This window comes from Miscanthus floridulus, chromosome 8 (assembly GCF_019320115.1).
Source record: "Miscanthus floridulus cultivar M001 chromosome 8, ASM1932011v1, whole genome shotgun sequence".
Classification (NCBI taxonomy): domain Eukaryota; kingdom Viridiplantae; phylum Streptophyta; class Magnoliopsida; order Poales; family Poaceae; genus Miscanthus; species Miscanthus floridulus.
The window spans coordinates 10064107-10083261 of record NC_089587.1 but is presented as its reverse complement, the minus strand read 5'-3'; the positions used below and the strand labels follow the sequence as shown (position 1 = coordinate 10083261).

Genomic DNA, 19155 nt, shown 5'->3' with positions numbered 1-19155 from the left:
GCACTCAGAAACAAGGAGCACAATGGTCGCACTAAAGGAGTCAGTCTTGTTCCTTGGAAAATAGCATTCGAGGAAGAATCTTCCACTTATCGGAGCTACTCGAGGGGTAGAGCGGCACAAGAGGCAGAGTATATGAGGGTTCTAAAAGAGATGGAAGACAAATTCGAAAAATGGATTGATGAGAGGGTTCAAGAAAAAGTCAATGTACTTATGGAGTCCATGGGATCAGGAGTAGTACCACAAGAACCTATTCTGACTAGCTTTAGCTCATAGTTTAGGGGTCGCAGCAGCTATGGATCGACCCCACTCAATGATGAAGAGGTGAATGCGCCTCATCTAGTGGATAGCATCACCGAACCCATCAATGTTAGGCTATACATCCATCAGCAATGGACAACTGACAAGGTGGCGGTCGGCCAGGCCTAGCCTACGGGAGACGGGACCATTAATGGCCGTCCAATTCCAGCAGGGTATGGTCGTGTCAGCATTAATACTATACTTAATAAGAAGTATAACAAGATGCACATTGATTACCCTGCACAGGAAGACATGCAATGCCTTGTTCAGAACAAGGGCGCACATGTGGCCTGGCACAAGCGCTTCATTAAGCTTGATCACTAGTTGTCTTCGGATGATGATGAGGACGATGACGAATCTTTGCCTCCCAGAGATGATCACTCACCACCTCCCAACAGAGGAGATCACACTACCTTCCCTGCTTCCTTGCCATCACTCTCGAGAAGACAGAAGTCTCCTTCTCTTCCACCTCATCCTCCATCTTTATCAGCCCCAACAAAAGAGAAGACTCCTCCTCCTCCTCCTCCTCACTCTTCATCACCCTCGAGAAAACATAATTCTCATCCACCTCCTCCACAACAGCCCAAAACAAGATCTAAGGCATCCTCACAGTCACAGAAAAGGTACTCTGATTTGGTCGCTAATGCTCCCAAAGTGGACCAACAAAAAAAGAAAAGGACGATGAGTGGCAGCGTTACAAACTTGATGAACCAACAAAAGCTAGAAGTAGCCTCCAAGGAAGACAAAGTTAGATTCTGGAATCTATTTGTCTCACTGCCTAAGTGGAGGGTGCAGTCCAAATTCAATAGGTAAACAGAGAGTAAGCACAATCAATTAAGAGTCAAATAAATACACTATGAAGATCAAAGGAATATAAACAAGATTGTCAAAGACAACCTCGAATTATCCAGGGATGATGCCGTGAACATCTATTATGATTCATTATATCAGACGGTAAGACCGGCATTGCAGTTTCAAAGAGGTAATTTCTTGGTGGACGAGGAGTATAAAATTTTGACAACATATATACATGACTTGCATGATTATTACATGGCCCAAGCACTTGAGACGGGGTAGGCGAGTTTCGAATATATTATCCGCCCATCGCATATTTTCCATTATCCTAATGAAGAGAAGCACTTTGTCGGTTAGGATCACTTGTTTCAGCTATTCCATAGACGCGATCTCGATACACAAATGTTGACGCTATGGACTATGTAAGTACCCTACTCGCACGATATTATAATTAACTACTCTCTCGATACACAAATAGTTAACGACTGCACATTCCCCATGAATTATGCAGGTGTGTAGCAAAACATTGCTTCAAAACAAAGTACGCTCATATGTCTTTCTTGGACCCTGAGCTAGTCAACGAGAGAACATGTGGAGGCATGCATGAAAATAAAGTGGAAGATATGATAGAGACACTGACTGCCGTTTTCGAAAATTTCAAGATGAGTAATAAAATTGAAATACTTCTAGCCAACAACTACGAGTATGTGTTCTCTACTCTTATTTTTATGCTTGTTTTTTGTAGTTATGGTGATTCGTTAACTAGGGTTTTGTGATTGCAACAACCATTTCGTCTTCATTGTTGTCGATATTAAAAGAAATCGTATCAAGGTGTGGGACTCGAAGAAAAAACCACTTTCTTTGCTCGATCCCCTAGTCGAAGTGCTTCATGCGTAAGCGAACCTAATAACATATTATTTTCTAATCGCACATAACATGTTCTAATGTTGCCCCTTTTCACACTTTATAATGTGGCACAGTGTCCAAGCAAGAATAGTCGGTGGGACGAAGGTCCCATTCCAGGTTGCACCAATGCAATTGGAGATCCTAGACCAACCGGTGGGAAACAATGAATGTGGGTTCTACATAATGTGGGCAATGCTTCGCTACCTCGGCGTAAGATCGGAGGCAACATATGCTTTGATGTGTATAATCCCCATTTCATTTATATCTGTTAATTCAACAAAACGATCTACTTATTTCTTTAACATTTCTGCCTTTCGAAACTAGGTTTTTTTAATGACAGCACAAGAAATTAAAACACAATAGGCTATTAGAAATGAAGGTCATAGCACTGTCATCGGAGCTATCAACCTTCGTCGTATCATAGTGCTCGAAAAAAAGGAACATTCTCCATTGCACAGTCTGTGAAGTACAAGGCGTAGTACGGGCCAGAGCGGCTCGCTAGACTATTGTAATTTCTTTTTTATTTCAAGCGATCGAGAGCTTCATAAGTACATTTGAACTGCAACCGTAACATTTGTAATGTTTAATGTTGAAGGACCTATCGTCTACGCAGCGAATATAAAGCAAAATCTGATTCCACCAAAAACATAAAATAAAATAAATTAAATTATAAAACAGTAAAATATGAAAATGAGATCACTGCCGGTTAGCACAAAATCGACAGTGATGGTAAAGAGGGCACTGCCGGTTCATGGCACGAGCCGACAGTGTTGGTTGAGCCATCACTGTCGGCTTGAAATCCAAATCGGCAGTGTTGCTGAAGACAACACTATCAGTTTGAGCTACCAGCCGGCAGTGATGGCTCGATCAACATAGCTGGTTTGAATCATGAACCGACAGTGATGGCTTGCTCAGCACTGTAGGCTTGAGACACAAGCCGACAGTGTAGGCTTGCTCAACACTACCGGTTTGAGCCAAGAACTGACACTCTTGAAGCAAACATTACTATCGGTTGTGTCTATAAACCGGCAGTGTTGTTCAACTGGACACTGCCGGGTGGAGCAAGGAACCGACACTGTTGCCTGTAGATCACTGCCGGGTGGAGCAAGGAACCGACACTGTTGCCTGTAGATCAGTGTCGGTTTTTAGAAACCGACAGTGATGTCAACCCCCATCACTGCCGGTATGCCACTGTCGGTTCAAAATCAGGCAGTGAAGGGGGTTTTTGAACCGACAGTGATGTCAAGATCTGGAGTAGTGCATCTTATAGAACTATGGCCCCGTTCGGCTTACCTTATAATCCGCACTATTCAGCTTATTTTTTCAACCGGAACAGTGTTTTTCTCTCGCAACAATTCAGCTAGAATAGTATTTTTCAGCCAATTCAGCCAAGTTTCAACAAGCCGAATGGGGCCTAAGAAGTTCATTTTAGACCTACTCAATTAGCATGTCATAAGTCATATGTTTTAAAACACAAAGCCGCATCAATGCCCAATATATATTTCATGCACACGAAAGTAATAAATTAATAATAATAAAGTACACTTTCAATCTTATTTTTCATGTCTACTTTTTTTTCTGTTTGTCCCGTTTTAATAGTTGAAGAGGCACCGAATAGTTGAAGAGGGTTAAAAATGTATTTTACCCTAAATGGTAAGAACACTCTCATGCATCTAGAGAGAGTTTGTACTTTGTAGGCCTGCGTACTTATCCACATATATATGACGAGAACATGTACCACGTGTATGTACTCTTGGACGACGTATATATCGTCTAGAATAGATATTTGAAGCTAGTTGGCTAGTAACTCCACAACACAGATCTCAATTATACGGAAACTATCATGCAAGATAAAGCTGATGATATGCATGGCGGTTCGATTGTTGTCGCTATATGTATGTTATTATATTATATATAGTGCCAAAACGAATTAATATAAGATGCGTGGCATGCGTGGCTAGTATGGTAGCACGAGACGGTGCCCTATTCAATCAAGGAGGTACCAATGCAACTGCGATGCAAGCATGACGATATATGGGGCCATATAATAAGAAAACAAAAATGAAATGAGGGCATGTCTAGGACTGAAATTAAAGGCTCATATTCATTTGGATTGCCCGACGAAACTAAATTAAATAAAGCAACGTTATGCTGAGAGAACTAATTGTTGATGTATGGTAGATCATCTTATGGAGACAGGGGGCGGATCAAAAGGTGGTCTGTCGGTGTCTGCTGACCCCGATAAAATTTGTTAATCTTCTAGCACAATACTGTTAAATCTCAAGAAAATTTATGTCGTGTAATGAAGACCCTGTTTGAATCCCATGAATCCGGATAAAAAGATTCCAGAATCCTGGTAGTATATCATCTAAATGGTCTAAATTCTAGAGGGGTTTTAAATCATAGATTCTTATAATCCTAAAATCCAATAAAACTGTTGTGATTCTTTTTTATTCGGGTTCTTCGAATTCAGTGGCATTCAAACGGCACCGAAGTTGACCCTGATGATGTTGTCGGTTAGATTCGCCACTGTCTCAAGAATACTATATAAAGAAAAAATAAGGAGGAAACTAAGGAAATAGACTGAACTTCTAATGAGCTACTAGTAGAGATAATAATGTGAGTAACTATGGAATCAGTTTAATTATGTTATGCATTTTCACCATCGTCTGATGAGTCGTGCATCCATCAGTTTGAATCAAATGTACTCCTCCTACACAGTATGGTGGGCTAGGACCTACTCCTACTAGCTAGCTACAACTAGGTGTAGTGTAGAGCTGCCTGCCATTACATTTTCGCTCTCTTTTTTCGGCTGTCGGCTCAGCTCGAAGGAGTCGAAGCAGAGCACGCTTTTGAGCAAGCCATGCGCCCATGGCCATGCATGTTTAGCAGCTGCATGCACTGCACTGCAACTAGTCTGTGCTTTGCCTTTGCTGCCTCCTCCAACCTCCAATCTTTTTCTGTCTGTCTCTGCTTGACTGCTTGCTGCTGCCGAGCTGTGACAGTTGCCCTTTTCTGCTAGCGCCTAGGGCTCTGGAATGGGAAAAAAAAGGGCAAGATGAGGCAGCAGTGCTGGTGCAGAGAGAGAGAGTGGACCGTGGACGTCCGCATGATGCACGATGGAGGAGGCGACCGTAGGAGGTACCACCCGTCCACCAATGCAATCAATCTCCAAATTTCCCATCCATATCCTTCCATGCTTGCCCAAAAATACTACTGCACCATACCATACCATACAGAGAAAGTGGCAATGTGGCATGCAGCAGCTAGCTCTGCTACACTACTCCTACTGCATGCATGCAGCTGACCATTGGCCTGTGCAGGCGACCTGGCCGCTCTGCACGTACGTACGGCGGCTTGCTACTTGTTTCGTCATACTGTACACTTCATTTTTTTCTGTACAAAGGTCACTGGGTCAGCGATCACCTGTTCGTTTAGGCTTGTTTATCTTATAAGTCGTACTTTTTTAACCAACGAATAGTATTTTTCTCTCGCACCTAATCAGCCAACAGTACTTTCAGCCATGGCTTATCAGTCAAACAAGCCCAAGCGAACAGGGCGATCGATATGGCGTACGCTGTTTTTTTTTTTTGGGAGGGGGGGGGGGGGGGGGGGGGGGGGGGGTTGAGAGAGGACAGCTCGGTTTGGAAAAGTTGCTTGTCATACCTTTTTATTTGTATATACCTTCTCCCTCCACTATATGTATATGTCACTCCACGATTCTTGCCTACCAAACTTTTTTTTAAAAAAAAATCTAGGGAATATTGACAAAAAAAATCATACGATCACTTGGATTTTGATTCCCCATAAATATAAAGAATCTATCAATCATACATTTGGCTTTCAACACTTTGTATAAATGAATTTCCTCAAAGCCAAGAGTCACCTTCCAAATTCACTTAGTTTTGGTGTTCATAATACCCAGAGACCTCCTTGATATTACTTTACCATGTGATAGCTCAATTACTATATATCTACCCCCATCCAGAAAAACTTGGATTTGATAGTATATATCCATCTTAGAGAGAGCCCCAGGTGGAAGAAGATAGAACCCCAATGTATATATTGGAAGGCTGCTTAAGCAAGTGTTAGTTAGTCCAGGTGCTTAATAAATTTGTTAAAGACATATGCCTAGGCCTTTATCACATATTGGCATGCCAATACACTTCATTGCTAGCTCCCCCAATCTTTGATTTAACATGTTGTACAACCTCTCTAATTTCCTAGCTCTATCATTGTAGCCAAAAGGTATAAACTTCAATTTTATGAAAGTTAATCTTAAGATATAAACCTCATTTCGGGTCTCACCACGTTACAGAAGATGGACTCTTGCAAGAGAAAGTGTTTGCCGATCACCTAAAGAGCCAACTCTAGGAGCTAAGAGAATTGGTGAAAGCGAATCACCTTGTTTTGTCATTTGATAGATGATGGCCTCTCGATTGTACAATATGCCGATGACACAATCCTATTTGTGGAAATCATATTCAACAAGCAAAGAATGCGAAGATTCTTCTTTGCACCTTTGAACAACTTTCAAGCTTTAAAACCAATTTTCCAACAGTGAGTTATTTTATTATGGGGAAGCCAAGAACTTCAGGACCAGTACTCGCGCACCTTTAGTTGTGGTATAGGTCAACTTCCTTTTAGATATTTAGGCATCTCAATGAATCATAAAAAAATCAATAAAAAATATTAGAAAGTTATTGAAGACCGTTTTTTAAGAAAAAACTAAGCAACTAAAAAAGGGAAGTGTTTGCCTTATGGTGGACGACTAATTCTGATAAACTCTGTTTTGAGCAACCTTGCTATGTATATGATGATTTTGTTCTACCTAAGGGTATTTTGAAGAAGTTAGACATTTATAGATCGAGTTTTTTTTTCTGACAAGGGGGTAACCATAAGGGGGGAAACACTGGTTATCCAAATGTCGATTATATTTTGTGCCTCCCAAAAGATCATCAAGGAGGCTTATTAGTAGATGGTTATACAAGCTCATGAATGAAGATGGAGTTTGGCAAGAACTTCTAAGAAAAAAACTACTTGGCCGAAACAGATTGGAAGTCTGGAGATTCGCATTTTTGGCGAGGCCTTGTGAAAGGTCAAACATCATTTTTTTTGGATCTATCAACGTTTAATCTCCATATATAGTGGACTAGTGGTACCCAAGCTAGGTTCCGAGAACACAAGCGTACTGAAAACTTTACTCTCAAAGGACATAACATCACAAGATAGAAACATTGAACAGTTACTCAGGCCTGTACGCCGAGCACAAAGTAATTAATAATAAGCTCAAAAAGCAAAATGATCCTCCTATTCAAATTTTCTCAAGTGTCACGTACGCACCCTGTACACACCCACCATGCATGTGTCGATTTTGCCATAAATAACATCTCTAATTTCATGCATTAATTTTGAATTGAGGGGGCAGTAGTCGTTGTCTAAGGCACAGAACAACGTGCTACTAGGGAGCAGTAACAAGAAGGCAGTAAGAAGTAATTACTGGGCCTTCGATCTGGCTGTGGCTTTTGCATCGCGGGATCCGATCCGCTTGCCATTTACCGGAAAGATCCAAGAGGTAGCATACACCGATGCACGCAGACCTGTGATCCTATCGTACGCGTTTGGATCAAGGGCAAAAAGGGCACTCCCTTTTTTCCCCTTTATTACTGGGACGCCCGTGTACGTGTTCCCCCTTATTTCCTTCTCGTCTCAAAAGATTGTAATTCTAGAGATTCGAACTAAGTTATTTTTTAAGTTTGATGACTAAGTTTATGCAAATATATACTATCAACTATTATATTTACTGCATGAGGATATTTGTCATGATTAATTAATCTTAATACTTATATGAGATTATACTCTTTTTATATAGATTTAACCAGAGTTAAAGTTGTTTGACTCCTCCCGTCTTGAAAGAATGCAGGGCGATGCAAGGCGTTTTTAGTCATGTGTTGGATCCTATGGTCAAAAGTTTAGCTGACTAATGTCAAGAACTAAAAGTACAGACCACTTTATGTCACTTGTGTGGTCTAAAGTTTTTGTATATCAAGAACTAAATGTACATGCCACTTTATGTCACTTGTGTGGCCTAAAGTTTTTGTAAGATTAGCAAATGTTAGATCTCCTGTTTGATATGCCTCGAAGAGCTAAAGTAATCTAATGTTCAGTGATTACGCTTTAGAGTTCAGACAATAGGATCTAGACACGACCTTCTCTTCATTCATGCATGCCGCCTCTTGATCTTGAGGATCGATGACGAGGATTATACATGGTGTGTGTACGTAACATGCATGCACCCAAGCGCGTGTGTACTCCGTATATACGTACGTGCTGCCCCTGCCCTAATAATAATATGCAGCCAAACTAATTAACGCTCGATCCCTGCGACCGGTGCATATGACTCATGATCAGCAGCAGTGTCCGCCGTCGTGCATGGTCACGCCGGCTCACCGCTCATGCACCGCACGCACAGCACAGGGAAAGAGAGACCGAGAGAGAGAGAGAGAGAGAGAGAGAGAGAGAGAGAGAGAGAGAGAGAGAGAGAGAGGGGCATGCATTGATGCATGTTGCAGCATCTCGGTCGAGTTGCTCCGTCTCTCCTGCAGCGTTGTTATCCCAAAGAAAAGGGGCCGGCTGGGCCGTGTGGCGGGTGCGGTCCAGGCCGGGGGCCGGCTGGCAGCGTCGACACGCCACTGTACCTGTACGTCGGCACGCGGCAGCTTGCTTGCATGGTTGCATGCGTACATACGTGCATGGTCCATGCATGCAGATGCAGCAGCCGCTAGCTGTGCCACTACGTACTGCCACCGCTAGCTAGTGCCAACTGCCTGCCGGCCCGTGCCATCGCAGGAGAAGCTCCATCCGGGGACAGTCCCTGACACGCGGGCCCCACTGCCGTAGCCGCGCGAAAAACTGAAACTGCCGTGCACCAAGGACCAAAGTACGCACGCACCGCACTAGTATGTACAACGACAAGCATTTTCGGAGGCGTTTTAGAAAAAATAGAGACGGGCACGACGACGTCCGTATATAAGAAATAGTCACTGTTAATTGAACGCCCGTATGTAACAAATAGTCACTTACTCACTGTTGATCGATCATTTTTAGAAGCGGACGTTGTGCCCTCCTCTGGCAAATTAAATGGCCACGCGTGCATGCATATGTTTGTGCTAGAGCCACTTTCTGGTGTACAGCAGCTAGCAGTTAGCCATTCTATTGGTGCCGTACACCTACAAATTCTTCGTCCTGGCCGGAGTTGAGAAGCTCAGAGTTCAGAGCGAGGAGGAACTGATCCTGTAGCATGCATGCATCCGCTGCATTGTACTATACCTACACATATTTAATACTACATGCTCTCTCTACTGAGACGAACTTTTCTTTTTACCCTGAAAAAAGCATTTATAAAAACACATGCTCCTACACATCGTTATATGTGCATGCATGCATGCATGGGAGATGTACTGCCCTCTTTACTCCCTGTGCCAGTGTCTGTGTGAGCTACGGTAGATCCTAAAGGTGTTACAGCAATGCAACCAGATCCTAAAGATGTTACCGCGCGCACACACACCACAAGAGAAAAAAAAAAGGGTGTTACGGCTGTTCTTGTTCACACCGTCCACACGGTACGTAGACGATGAACCAATGCAAACCGACCGTGTGTGGACGGACCAGGACGAAGCCTTATCGATCTCCAACTCAAATTCAGTGCACCCACACACTCTACAAACCAAATGACCACCAGTCCACCACACGTCGAACCAGACTAAAAACCACCGTATAACATTTTAAAAAGAAGAAATTTAAAGAAATACTGCCGTATGCACCGTAACTATGGTAACCGCCTAATACAATCACCAATGCCTACACTAGTCTTGATAAGATCACTCGAGAAGATATGTCTATTTGAAGAGATTGTAAAGAGGTATCTATTCAAAAGGACACCTATTTCACAAGAACAAACAAAGCAGCCCGAAGTTTACCATATGTGGTCGCCAAACAAGCAAGCAGAACCCCCCTCTCGAACAAATCTGCCAAAACCAAGCACGTCAAAAATCCGTGAGCAGTGCGAAACGTTGGTGATTTTTGAGCAGAGCACTGAGCAGTGAGCACCCACCGCCACCGCCCGCCGGCCGCCGCACCAAAAGACAAGGGTAGCATATCTGCCGTCCCCATCAGCAGAAACCCATGACCTGCCCATCTTATCCCAACTCTGTCAGCTTCTAGTTGTAGCGTACCAGAGGCCAGAGGCCAGAGGCCGAGGGCGTTGCAATTTGCATGGTGCGCAGCGCAGACACTTGGACCCCTAACCCATCCTCCGTTTATTTGCTTTGCCTCTGCTCAGGACCGGACCGGATAACATGTCTGCGATGCGAGCACGCAGTCACGCGCTGCCTGTGCCTTACTTGCGCTGGAGTGGACTGGAGATCCTTTTCACTGGCCAAGGCCATTCCTCCAGCCGTCTCCGTTCGTTTCTCTAGTAATTGTGCCCTGGAAATTTTCACCAGGAACCACATGCTAATTTATATAGCAATTGACACCCAGTTCTTCAGCAGCAGTGCTTTTCAGCGAAGGAACGGTGTTTTTCTCGCACAACATTTCAACATCAGCATCAGCCAAACGAACAGGGCCTGTATACCCGGAATGAATCCATAGGGCTCGTTCGGTTAGCCAGAATGATACTATATGAACCATTCTTGCTTGATCAAGCTTATACAGATTAGCTAGCCATTCCAGCTGAGAATCTTTCTAGGAAATGGTTCCTGGAGAACCCGACGAGGCCTTAGAAGTATTCTGGCAGCATCAGCAGGATCCATTTCCTAATATAAACATGAAATGGTGGGCTGGTGGCTAAACAGATAGCTCGTGTAATCTGATTGTCTTCTGGTGTTTGAACTACCCAACAAAATTATAAATCTGATTGCTTATGGTCTGTTGGCAGTCTACAACACTGGAAAGAGATTTAAATCTGTGCTGCGCACCGTTTTGTCACACAACGGGGCCAAAATCATGCATGTTAAGTTCCTTCCTGTAAAATCAAACGACCAGTTGACATCTGTCTCTTCTGCACGGTACAACCACATGACAAGCTAATCCAGATTCACAGTCTGGATTTGGATTAGGATTTAGGAGTGTACCATTGTTACTACTAAGCACAACTCTTCTGATATACAACATATGATATGAACCTCCAAGGCACACAAGTAATGGTTCTCGCTCATCTGGACTACTACCACAGTATTAGTAATGTCGAGGCCCAAGAAAGGAGAGTACCTGACAGTATGGATAGGTATGTAGGGCACTTGTCTGTTTGTTGTTTCTTCTTCTTTTTTTCTTCTTGGTTCTCTGTACAGCTATCTGCTATATATAAGATCTATGGGCAATAATGCCCCAAAAAACTGCCATGCGGCGCTTTTTCCTTGAGCTCGGCGGTCGGCACAAGCACCACAGCCTGGTTTCCCATGTCACTCTCTCTAGCGGTTCTTCCATCTATCCCAGATGAGAGCATGTTCTCCTTCAGCCTCTGCAGCCTGCACTCAAGTCCGCACATCTCATCGATCACGTCCAGGAAAGGCTGGTAATCTGAGGCCCCAGTATCCACCCAAGGAGTGGCTTCTTGCACCTCAGCGCACGCCCCAGCATCCATCCAAGAAGCAGCTTGCGCTAAAGTACTCGCTTCATTAGTTGTTGGATGGCTTATTTCTGACTGCAAACAAGGCTTGCTTGTAGGTAATGTACTCTCCTGCAAACATGTTCAGACCACACGATCAACTTGATGAAATTTGATAACAGCTTTTTTTGGGGTGGGAGGGTGGTGGTGCTGGTGGGGGGTGGGGGTTCAAGGCCCTCGTTAAATTAGATAAGATCTATAAATGCAATCAGCATTGTGTCATTTCTACCTTGGCTTGGCCTGTTCGAAACAAGCAACCTCCTTTATTGTGCAGCCACACAGGACTGCTAGTTGATTCCATCATCCTCATCTCAAGATTTTGTTGCAATCGTGTATGCACATTGATGATTTCAGACAAGGGAACCAAGCAAGAGTTGTCTGCTGGATCAACCTTCCCTGATAATATACCAGATTTTTCTTCATTTGTTCTCGAGTTATTGCAGGGACCAGTAACATGATCATTTCTTTCAGCCTGCAGGACAGAAGAGAGATTAACAAAACACTGTATTGGATATCTATATACACAAGATCAAATGAAAAAAAGAACTTGACACTTTCCTTCAATAAATTTCCGCATGAAACCAAAATATTTCAGTGTAACAGAAAAAAAAAACTTAAAATACAGTTCACTTTAGCTCGTGGCCACTTGTAATGAGGTTTTCAATGAAGTAATCAGTAAAGGTGATATTTACACTTTATAAATCAAGGAATGCACAGGCTATAAACCTTTGGGACATGGCATTATTAAAAAAAAAAACTCGTCTGGTGTGTGTGTGGGGGTGGGGGGGTGGGGGGGTTGCATTGTCTTGCAATAAGAATAAACTGACAAACAACCGAAGAAAGACCCCAAACCCTGGCTTCATGACCCCTATAGGGCTGCCACAGACCTGCAATCTGCCACTACCTTTTGGGGATTGGCAGCAAGGGGCCTTTCTTCTGGCCACCAGGATTTGATCCCTGGCCAGCAGCTCCCTCACCTGGGGAGCTAACCGTTGCGATGGCATTATTATAACCAACAAGAATCCTTAAGACAATAGACAACTGAGAATCAAACTCTTCTCATTTGCTCACAAACACATCAGGACATTGGTGGTTTCAGACATGGGAACAAAGTACGAACTGTCTGCTGAATCAACCTTGCCTGAGATTCCAGCTTTTCCTTTATTTCTTGAGCTTTTGCTGGGAGCCGTATTATGACTCTTCCCTTCAGCCTGAAAGATGGCACCAATGTCAACATTGTTAAGTATATAACCACAAGATATGCTGAATGAAAAGTACCAGAACTTGGTGCTATGTGTCCTTCAATAAATTTACACACAGAATAAAAGCATATGCAATAGTCGAAGCTATAACAGTTAAATTGAAGTTTAGTTCGTGCTAATGTATGATTCTGTATATATAAAGTAACTTGTGCACTTATAGAAAACACAGATTCACTGGCATAAATGCAATGACATTGTTGGTTTTTTGAACTTCTATTATGGCCCACTGCAAATGTTCGTATAGAGAAAACAGAAGTGGTTGTTTTGGTGGGGTGGGGGCAAGAATCAAAGGTAACAACTTTGAATGCAATAAAATACTATCGATTCAATGATATAATGTAGATCATATGAATAACCATGGGACAGAAATCCAAACCTTACGATCTCTGAGAGCAGCACACCGTGTATTTTTGAACCATTTATCAATCTGTAAATGGATGACAGACATTGGTTACTGATCTTAAGGCATTTTAAGAAAAAACAAATTTGTAATTAATCTATATTTCTTAGATGCTCTGCCCAAATATATTGTTAGATGGAAAGAGTGACAACTGTGATATGGACCTCACTATCTGATTTTAAAAATGAATGGCATTTATATAATCTCTTCTCACACAAGTGTAGAATTTAGTTAGGTGCCAAATGGTAATTGAACACCATAAATCAACTTTCAGATGAATCAAAACATACAAGGACTCAGTAATGCACAGCTGACAACATTAATCCAATCCAATACTGAATACCTTTTCAAAAGAAATTCCCAACTCTCTTGAGAGATTTTCTTTAACATCACGGGGTGGAAGCTCATTTTCAGCAAAAGCTCTGCGAAGTACCTGTTATACAAGGGTGAAGAACAGAGGTTATTAATGTAAGCAAGCGTGAAGCCATGAAAAACTAAACAAGGTAAAAGTGGTAGTTCCATAGATGCAGGCACAATAAGCTAGTTTAAATCCAATTACAGCCATGAGTTGGCCTTATATCACAGCATGATAGCAAATACATATGGGCCTGTTTGGTTGGCCAGATATAGCCTGGACTGGCTCATGGGATGCAGGCTCCTTACATTTGATTGCCTGTACTTCTCCCAGGGCCTGGTGCTGCAAATCAAGGCAACCAAACAACAATGGTATGCATGGCCACAGCCTGGCCAGAGGAGGCCTGGCTGGCTAGATGCGATACAGGCTACCATAAAGGAAACCAAACAGGCCCTATATGAATCATAATATACAGCTCTAAAGTAGTCTATCATTTTTTAACTATCAATTACCTCGACAGCTGCAGGAGGAATCCTGAAAAGTTTTCTCCCCTTCTTTTGGCTCTTTTCATCAGATATAACATTTGAGAAACCCACAGAATTATCCCCAGCGCCACCTGAACGTGTCCTCTTCTGTCTCCTTTCATGGCCCCAATCTTCATCCTCACTCTGTTCTTCATTTCCGATTATTTTTCCAAACATTTCCTGCACAGAATAAAAAGTAATCAACACATCATTGATGAGTGACTTTTACAAAATATTGCCAAGCAAAGTGTTTTGAGTTACAGTATTGGTAACAACAATTTGTACTGGTGAAACATACCTCATTAAGCCTTCTATAATCAACATCGCTTCTTGACCTTTGGTAGGTAAGGATCTGTGCCAAATCATCTTCAACGGCATCAATGCCTAAGTCTAAATTGGTGTGACAAAACCCTTCCACGTCATTTAAGTCTGCTGATATGAAGTCGGGAATATCGTCATTTGGAGAATAAAGGGGGCTTCCTGAACCATTGGAATCATCAGACATAATTTCCTCCCCGCTGTCCATACAGTTGCCGCTGTCCTCATTTTCATCAGGATCATAGTCCTCATCACCTGAATACTCAGAAAGCCAATCTTCATCTAGTGCATCCTCGGAGTCTATTTGTTCCGTTGCTTCCTTGAATATATCCTACAGAAAGCAAGTAGAGTTGACAGTTACAGGAATGCTGAAGTGCAAGTCATAATATGGGTGTGAGAACAACAAACACTTACTTCAAAGGGGCACTTCACTGTAAAACTTGTTCCTAGATGTGCATTAATAGTTTCTAAAATTTTCATCTTGCACAAACAGAATTTGCAAAGCCATCCATGGCTACTTGTTGGAAGTACTGATGAAAAGAACAAGACAGATAAATGTATCAATGGTAAAATAAATGCCACTGCAACATCAGAATAGAATCTGCATAGAACTATTGCAAAAGCAGACATGTAAAGGGGTAATAATACTTCAAAGATAAGCAGTAGTTCCTATGAAATAAATGCCACTCAACTATCACAGGAGTCTACTACATATAAGACCCAAGCAAAGGCGTACCAAACAGCACCACAACATGATGAAAGCTATTACATAGAAAAGACTACATGAATATACAAATCAATATACAATCATGAGTTAGTGGCCCTAAACTCTAGTACTGTTGAGTCTGGTACCAGGTAATCTACACTTTGCTGACTGCAGTTCCATAAATTCGCAATATCATTTATTTTTCTCCACAAGTTAATTTAGATGATTGGCACAACTATGCTAGGGTATGTGCCCATTGCCAATCAATGTTTGTATTACATATTGCAATCATGATAAGCAAACTTTTCATGATAATAATGACAGCATCAGTAACAAGTGCATTCAAACTGCAGACTATGCAGAATGTAGCTGGTTTTACATCCAGGCCATCTGGCCATGTACATCCTATGCGGTAAATGTACAGCTAAAAAATCTCAACTTGTTACACATGGGATTTTTTTTTAATACAGAGTTATAGAAGGAAGAAAATTAACAAAACTATAAAGTTAGGCAGCAAGAAGCAAAACTCTAAAAATAGGTTTACAGAAGAGGAACTAGGGCAGCATCCAACTATTATTACTGAGGACCCTGGTGGGTGGCAGCACATGAAATATTACTCTAAAATAAAGTGAACACAGATATTTTCAAAAGTTACCCTGAACTTAGACTGATAACTTCTTTAGTAAGGGATAAATCTAATGTAAGAAATAAGAATGTCAATATACTGTTTATCTGTCAATGGTCAACTGGTTTCAAAATGGAAAAATCAGCCTTATAACTTTTACCGGTCAACAAACAAAATAGGCATTGTTTTGGCATACAGACGTAACAATATTATTACACTAAGCACAAAAAAAGATAGCATGAAAGGCTGAAACAAAGTTTTCAGGGAAGAGAGGTGGGGAATTCAAAACAAATCTGTTAGGCTTTAAACTCAACAAATAACCATGTCAAACAAATACAAAGCCGCATATTTGGAAGTAAAACAAGAAATAATTACCGCTTTTGTTCAAGGGAGGTTCCAAACATTTCTCATGATATGCCCTTTTGCAGGGCCCTTCGCAAAAGATAAATTTATTGCTGAGAAATGATTCATGAGACTTGCATGTTGAGCACATGGTCTAGCAAAATAAATATTGACAATTTATCAGTTGATAGATCCTATGAAGTAGAACATCTGGCCTTCACTTGATAACATACATACATGTTTGGGATTGGTAGAGTGATCTGGAGGCATTGCTGGGTCATCAACACTTCCAGTAGAAGTATACAAACCAAGTTGGCGAATGATATCACGTATAGCAATTTTACATTTTATGATTTGTTTCCTGGCACGCTGCAGTTCCTTCTCTGGCTTTATTTTCTCCCGGCTGTTTGGAAAAGTGAACATAATTAGTGTACTTTTTACCATCATACCTTACTTTACTGTACTAACACATGAAAGCATCTGAAAAAAATGAGGAAGCAAATTATATAACAGCAACATTGTGGAACTGATTTAAGAGAAGTTATATAACCTGTTAACATGATTCTATCCAAACAATAGGCAAGAAAATCAGAGTTCTCTCACTAGCCCAGTCAATAAAACCACACAGCACTTTCATTCCATGAAATAGACTTCAATTGCATCAACCTAAATGTTCCTAGACTATGAAAAGCTACATTAATAAGTTACGAATGGCAGCAGCCAGTGGACCTGTGATATTACTATAATTAAGAAATTTTAATTTTAATTTTAAATAATTAAAAACATGTATTTGTCACATTGCCCACATACACCTATTCTTCATGGGACATCATAAATCTCATGTGTAAAAGTTCCAAAAGAATAGGCGTCTTGTTGGTTACAAGCCTTAAAAGCTACAATACATTTCTCTGAACTTTTCCTCTGTTCATCCTGACAAGACAGCATTTTTCTGGTTGCAAAGTTCAAAAGAATGCATTGACTCTACAAGGATGTATATAGATTTGAAAACTTTCTTTTCACCAGCAGATTACAGCAGGGAGAGCACGGGATGCACCTTTGCCCATTCCATCCATCTCCAGAGTAAGCATCTAGCAAATTCTGCTCCAATTTTATCTTGATTAGAAAATATCTCGCTCTTCGTTCCAAGCGAGTTGCCTCGTCTGTATTTTGCATTTTTCTTTTCTTCCTCCTCCGCGCGGTTAGTCCTGTCACAATTTTCCCAGCAACAGAATCTGAACCCCTCCGCTGTTTGAGGGGACTACAATGATATTTATTCTTTATGTTTTTTGCCAGAGTAGCATTTCTAACTTTCCTTGGTGATCGCTTCAAAGGAGAATCAGATTTGCATTGGCGGGAAGCATCATGTCTAGTTGGTCTTTTTGGTACAGGAACCAACTCCATAGAGGTCTCATTCCCTTTTGATGATCTTCCCGAGTTGGAGCATACCAGTTTATTTTCCGAAGAATGCATCACTAGCAATGGTTATTATCACAGGGGATTTATACCTAATAATACAATAAAAGATGTGTCAGATAGGAGCAGGCAGATGGTAAGAGGTTGAACAACAAATTTAGTAGTGACAAGACTACAAATGATAAGTTGATGGCTGCAGCATGTAAAAAAAAAAATAAGAGCCGTATCTTGCACCGAGCTATGCTGATCTGACCTACTGTGGTACTTCTATTTCTTATAGGTGCAGGCATCTAAAAACATTTGGCCACACCGGATGCATGTACACAGAGCACTTATCAGAATGCCGTATTAAGAAAACTACAGCACTAATCTATCCGTATGTGCACATCTACGGTCAATAAACTGTCAAGTACACTCCGGTTTCAGATTGTGCAGTGTGGCATTTATTCAGAGCCGTGTGGAATTAACAGTCACAAGGTGGACAGTTGAGCACGCCCTGTTTCACTGTTCGGCTCCCGCGCATACGGGGAACCAACACGCCCTGTTCCACTGTTCCGCTTCCGCGCATACCGGAACCCAAGTGCGCAATCTGAAGCACGGAGTAGCGGTCAGTGGTAACTTGGTTGGTTCCAAACAGACAGTCGAAATGTTGCCGGTTAAAAGGTGAAGCAACACCTCTACATCCATTTGGGGCAGTAGATCTGGGCTCTAAAGCACAGAGGAGAGCAAAGCGAAACCCACAAGCCCGATCCCCTCCTCAGAACTAGTACACAGCAACCAAACAAACCACACTAGCAAGCTAGCGAGCAAGAGCTGGGGAGAGGAGGCGTACGAACACAATGGCGCCGGCGAGGAAGCGGGCAGACGTCGAAAGGGACCGAGGACGCGGGCCGTTTTACCACCGGCCCCCAGATGCGGGACCGAACCGTAGCCGGCCACGGCGGCGCTGGAGCCCGCCGACGGAGCTCGGGGCGGGGGACGGACGGAGAGGTAGGGCGTGAGGAGGTCGGAGGAGGCGGTGGAGGAGCAAAGCGGGGGGGCGGCGGCGGTTGCTGCTGCGACTGGCCGACCGCGAGGCGAAGCGGGCGCGGAGATGAAGGAAGGTGAGAGCGGAGCAGGCGGCGAAGGGGCAGGGAAGGAATGACGCGTCGTCTTCGGCTGGCATGGATTATGCTGGAAGGCCGTGACAGAAAAATACTGCTTCGGCCGGAAAAATAAGCCGACCGATTTCTTTGCCACCCGAACACAGGCGGCTAGGTGGACGGCTGGGATGGTCCTGGGCGGCTGATCGGACGGCATGGATAACCTTGGACGCTGCGATAATTATTGCTCGCCACTTCGTCAGTCAAGGCAGGAATACCCAGGAAGGAATCGGATGGAACTTTTATATATATAGTTTATTTGTTTGTTTGTTTATTTTCTTTATAACAAAAATGCATTTTTTCCCTTTCGTGACGAAATTTGAGTTCGGCACGAATGCACAGTGAAGTGACTCTAATCAAGGGACCAAGAACTGATCGTTGTTAACGAACATGAACATGTAAA

General features: G+C 42.5%; 1 protein-coding gene across 2 annotated transcripts; it reads right to left on the bottom strand.

Annotated features, from left to right (window-relative positions):
- Nucleotides 1–11082: 11082 nt before the first annotated feature.
- On the bottom strand, nt 11083–18955 carry LOC136475681 (pathogenesis-related homeodomain protein-like). 2 transcript variants are annotated; one of them, XM_066473266.1, is made up of 12 exons: nt 18447–18955; nt 17252–17702; nt 16435–16600; nt 16231–16351; nt 14939–15054; nt 14505–14855; nt 14195–14386; nt 13671–13760; nt 13304–13354; nt 12802–12876; nt 11895–12137; nt 11083–11737 (listed from the first exon to the last, which is right to left on the bottom strand). In XM_066473266.1, the coding sequence occupies exons 2-12, from the start codon at nt 17665–17667 to the stop codon at nt 11369–11371; spliced, it is 2190 nt and encodes a 729-aa protein (XP_066329363.1). In that variant the 5' UTR covers nt 17668–17702; nt 18447–18955; the 3' UTR covers nt 11083–11368. The 2 variants fall into 2 exon arrangements, with proteins under 2 accessions (XP_066329363.1, XP_066329362.1); XM_066473265.1 differs by having other exon boundaries at nt 18443–18916.
- Nucleotides 18956–19155: the final 200 nt, after the last annotated feature.